A 5,464-nucleotide genomic window follows, 5' to 3' on the forward strand; every position below is an offset into this window, starting at 1 on the left:
TAGTGATTCGGAATAAGACAAAAACGCGGTTTGGAAGATGAATTCATGATGTACTCGCTCATTATATACATTTTGCAAATTTTGACTTTTCAATTTTGATTTTATGGTGACTTTAACAAAATAATCTTTTAGAAGGGCCTCATCTATTCATTTTAACACTTCATCTTGGTTCGCCTCTGATTATTATAGCCTGTTTTTTAGAATGCTTCCTGTGGTTGGGTGAGAAAAAACAAAACAATAATAATCATAATAAATATAAAAAATGTATACACAAAAAATGCAATTTAAATTACACACACACTATCTCTCTCTCTCGCGCTCTCTCTCCCCTCCAGCTGAGCTCTTGCCAACCGCCCCCTCTCTCCCTCTCCACGCTTCTTTCGCGACGCTGAGCCACAAGGCGGACTGTCGGCGCACGGCAGTGGCACCTCTCCGCTTCAGGGTGAAGATGTTCGGCAGTCTGTGTGCCCGTAAGCTGGCTCGCCGATCGCGGTCAGCGTTAATAGCCGCGCTGACAGTGCTGCTGGTCCAAACGCTCATCGTGTGGAACTTCAGCAATCTGGACACGGGAGAAGACCGAAAAGACAACGGCAGAGAGAAGAGGGACCGAATCGGCATCAACAAAGCCTACAGCGAGTACCCGAAGAGCGGCTTCCAGAGGAGGCATCAGCAGCCGCCGCTGGGGAAAGCGTCCGTTCGACACAAACAGCAACCGGTAAGGCGGAATTTCACCGTTCATCGCGCTCCATTCATTCCTCACAGTGCGCCGTCATAGCGGGCCCGTTCTCGCTCGGAAATGATGCCTGATCCCCAGACCCAGCGTTTCGGGGTGTTTCTGCGCTCACAAACGCAGGCAGGATGTTTTGTTTGTGATGTGCTAAAATGTATTCGCTCCTGTTGTCATGACTACATTCCGCGGCTGAGAAGGATGTGACAGTCGCGCGCGGCGCGTAAGATGCCGTTTTGTTGGATACTTTAGCATCTCGTGTGACGGATCGCTGTCCGTTAAAACTCACATTAAGTCGTTGCCATTGTAATCGTGTATACCGGCGGAATATGCAGCTCAGCTCTTACGCGTTGCTTTCAGATCATGTTGATGTCATGTTGGTGATATGCGCTGAGAATGAGCTCTTCATGACCTTTATAAAGAGTGAAAGGATGTATGGTCAATAATCTATGGATATCGTGTAAATGCGTCTGTTTTCTTATTAAATGCGCTGCGTTTCTTTTCCTCTTATTGCATAATAAAAACTATAAAGATGTTAAAATGCTAAAATTACTGTTAAAAGTAAATTAAAATGCGTTTTATGTGGTAACACCAGATATTTAAGTCAAAATATAGACTGAAGTAACCTGACTGTCATTCTACGGAAACGTCCTCTTGCTATTCAACATGCCTTAAAATGTATTTCATTTTTTAAACTTAGGTTACAATATTGCTTAACCCCTATTAATTTACATTTGCGACAGCTCAGTTCATTTTATTTATTTTTCTGTACATTTAAGTATTCTTTTTTAATCTGTTCTAAAAATGTAGTTCATAATATGTTATTATTATATAATAGAGTCAATGAGTATAAAAACCTTTATATATCAAATAAGACTCTTTTGATTTAACAAGATTTGAGCAGATTTTCCAAACAGGGGCACAAAAAGCACCAAAGAATTTTGTCCTCACTGACACCTTGGGAAAAAAATCTTTAGTGGCAGTTTAAACTCAACATATTTTATTACTGATTTTGTGGATTCGTAACACCCTCCATTCAGTTTGTACCTTGAAATGCTGGGCTATCTTTCTGGACACGATGCTTCTGCTCTCAGACTTTGCCTGCGGCTTTGCTGACAGACCCTCCATGCCTTGCATTGCGGACAATGACCCGACTACATTAGGTAACAATAGTTAGAGCAGGGTCAGATCAATTAAAAATAGCTCTTTATAGTTACGTTTTCTGTTTTCACGGAGTATCAGCTTCTAACAATCAGTTTTTTGGTCAAAAAACATCTTTTTGCAATGACAGTTAGTCACACCACTTGAAAGCATGTATCCATCACTATGATTGTGTCTTAAAATCTAGTTGGCTCCATACCTAGACAGCATTTTTTGCGTATTGATGTTTATGTTTTTCAAAATTTATGATGCACATGCCTAGGAATGCCTCCTAGATAAGCATCTCTCTCAGCCAGAGTGTATAAAACATTAGTGTTTCTAAATAATTCACACAAAATACCTTAAACGCCACACCTCAGTGAAAGCGCTAAACTCCCTCATCAGTGTGCCTCGTTTTTTTTTTGTTTACAATTAACTGATACTAATTATCATGTATCATCTCATTAACATAATTCTCTCAAACATAGGTTTGCCTAATCTAATTAGAAATCTTTCTGTCAGCTGTGTTTGAACAGCTTTTTCCTCATTGAAGAAAAAATCATCCTAATTGTGTTCATGTATATCTGGATAATGTAAAAATACGGAGGCTGGAACAGATTTTCACTGCAGGCTAATACTAACATCACCATTTGGCTTCCATGTGCTACAGTTCTTTTTAATTGCAGAGGTGTTAATTTAGCTTTCTAATCCAGGTGTAATGTAAACTACAGCGAGCCTGGAGCGACGTTCCATCTCATTTGGTCTCTCGCTAATATCCCCACAGACCTGTTGCTCTGTCTGTGTCTAATGTGATAATTCTATTCTTCTGTGGACCTTTTTTAAACCTGCAGTCTAAAGTGCACATTATAATCCCTCCAGCACTAATCGACGGCCGAATTCTCAGCAGGACTTGCTTCTCAGACAGTTTTGCCTTCAAGTTTTCGCAGTTTGGCAGGAGTGTTAATGTCCAGTAAATGTGTGCATGTCAGCAGAATGGCTCGATGCCATCCTGCCTCGGCAGTGTGAAGTGTGTCCATCTTTCAGTGTCGTCTGCTCCGAAATGCTCCCCTGTAGAGCCATCATCCTGCTTGAAGCCGGCTCTGCTGCATGAAGCACCCTATTCCGCTCGATTCATTTAAGCATAGCTGGTAGCAATAATAATAGAGTGTGCTTTGACCCCAGCGCCGGTCACCTTTTTGTCCGTGCTGCGTTGATGAGGTGCTCTTGTGTACACTCTCTGCTCTTCCGTATCTGTTCTGCTCTCGGATTTGTTTGTGGCCTCGATGGGCTGTTTATTCTGGCAAACAGGATTGGCAGAGGATTAAAGCGGGCACCAGTAGCCGTGAGATTGTTTCAGCTGTTTATCTCGATGTTCGTCCTGAGACCGCATGGAATCGGCGAGGTGGGAAATCTGGAGCGAGAGTTAGAAACATGAGAGTGTTTCAGAATATGCATCTGAACCCCATGAAGGCTCTCAAACCTGCTGAGTCCCACAGACAGGAAATAGATGCCTATTGGTTCGATTTTGTCTGAAATTAATCTTCATACTTAAGTATTTTGTCTGTTATGGCTTTCGTCAGTGCAGATAATCAGAGTCTAGAATGTTTGTGTCTGTCTAAAAAGCAGCGTAAGCCTTTGTTGTCCGGTTATTTGGCTGTAGTGCTGCACTCTACCTGGCCTGTGTTGACTCAAAGAGAGCAAAATAGATAGGGGAGTGACTATTCCCGTTTTGTACTGCACTTTGTGTAACTGTCGACTGCTCTTTAATACCACAGTCACAACTCTGCTGGCTCAAATTGTCTGCTTTTCAGCCTTTTTGATTAAAGAGATGTGAGACACAGTCACAGATGACCTCTCACCTCTCGTGGGCCTTCTTAAACATGGCATTAACCCAAGCCCACACGCAATCTGCGGCCAGCGGAAACACAGCAGAGTTGAAGAAAAATAGAATCTTCTGTTTCGCGCATGTTCATGTTTTGACTCATTTGACTTGATTAACATATTTGACAAAATCGGCACAGAAACGTCAGCAGACTTCGGCTGGTCCCCACCATTTGCATGTTATTTGGTTATCCAGTTCTGGATTTCTTGTTTGGTTTCTTGTGCTTATTCCTCCCTAAAACTGAAACTGGAAGTTCCATTGCTTGTGGAAATGGGGATGTTGGCTATACATAATGGGAAGTGGATTAAACCTCAGAAAATGTGTGATTTTCTGTAAATGGCAATATTGGCTCAGAATAGTTTTTTTTTTTTTTTGAGTCCATTTTAGTTGCAACTTTTTGGGGATATTTTACTTTTGTGAATAAGTACTTTTGTACCTTCTAAGCAAAGAATTTCCAAGCCCAAATGTAAAATCAGCTATTAAAGCCTGGGCTGAAATTAAACTTTAAATGGATGTGCAAAATTAGATATTTTCAAAATCAACTAGTCGGTGGGTTGGTTCAATGACTAGTTGACTAATTGGTCTTGAGGAAAGCCTGTATAATTAGGTTGCATTTGCATTAACTTGACCCAGAAAAATAACATTGTTTTATAAACAAATAAAATTGTTTTTAAAATATCAAATGTATATATAATATGTAATAATAATATTCTATATAATAATATATTATATAATGCAGTTTTATACATAATTTATAAGAAAAAATATAATATAAATTATATATTATTAATATTTTAATTATTATTTTTATTTTATATATATATAAAATATAATTAATTTATAAGAAAACTATTATTACTATGTATATATATATATATATATAAATTTGTACATTTTAATTTGTAGTTCAAGTTTTATATAACATTTTTTTTCTCTCTTCCTCTTTCTCTACTAAAAGAAAAAATCTAGATAAATTAGTCAACCTCACTAATTAAAAGATTTCTGTGGACAGATGTACGGTTGGGTAAAACATGCCAGTGAAGGGCTGTGATGTTGGTGATTAAGTTAATTCCACATGTACTTGGCGTGTTTTGAGGCCTGTGTTAATGCAGCAATAAACGGCACGTCCTTCATTTGCTTTAACACGCTCTCATTAGCCAGATGCCGCTGCGCACCGGGTGAGCGGAACGCCACATTTGTCTTGTTACTGCATGTTCTGATTCTCCTCAGGTCAGCCGGTCCCACATGCTCAAACACCGCTTGGGTCCTGTCGCCGCAGGACGTTCCTGATGCGAGGGGAGTCGGGTTTGATGGTGATCAATCTCATATGTCGTGCTCAGCGTGTGTGCTGAATGTGAATGATCTCGTTATCTGCCGACCGGTCGCCACCTGAATTAGCGGTGTGCTCCCAGAGGGAGGGGCTCTGGGGGCCGACAGTGACATAAGTGTCCACATAAACAAACGCACACACCAGTGGGGCTCTTTCTGACTCACTGTAGCATGTGGAATGATCTTTCCTAGAAGAGCTCCAGAGAGTGCACCCATAAGTTGACTAGGCAGATAAAGTTTAGGAATAAAAAAAGCATATTCCTCACTAGCACCCTTATCACAAAGCTTGTAGGTGTATATCGGGGTTTATGTGAATATACAGTATATATGTATATATATATATATATATATATATTTGTGTGTGTGTGTGTGTGTGTGTGTGTGTG

At 40.2% G+C, this 5,464-nt stretch overlaps 1 protein-coding gene across 1 annotated transcript in view; it reads left to right on the forward strand.

The window, feature by feature from the left end:
* Positions 1-387: 387 nt before the first annotated feature.
* Positions 388-5,464, forward strand: part of LOC107686990 (xylosyltransferase 1-like) — a 60,110-nt gene continuing 55,033 nt past the window's right edge. Inside the window, exon 1 of the mRNA XM_016484118.1 lies at positions 388-715. Within this exon, the coding sequence (XP_016339604.1) occupies positions 449-715 (267 nt within the window). The 5' untranslated portion in view covers positions 388-448. The remainder of the gene's footprint in view (positions 716-5,464) is intronic.

This window comes from Sinocyclocheilus anshuiensis, unplaced genomic scaffold (genome assembly GCF_001515605.1).
Source record: "Sinocyclocheilus anshuiensis isolate Anshui unplaced genomic scaffold, SAMN03320099.WGS_v1.1 scaffold1287, whole genome shotgun sequence".
In the NCBI taxonomy this organism is placed as follows: Eukaryota; Metazoa; Chordata; class Actinopteri; order Cypriniformes; family Cyprinidae; genus Sinocyclocheilus; species Sinocyclocheilus anshuiensis.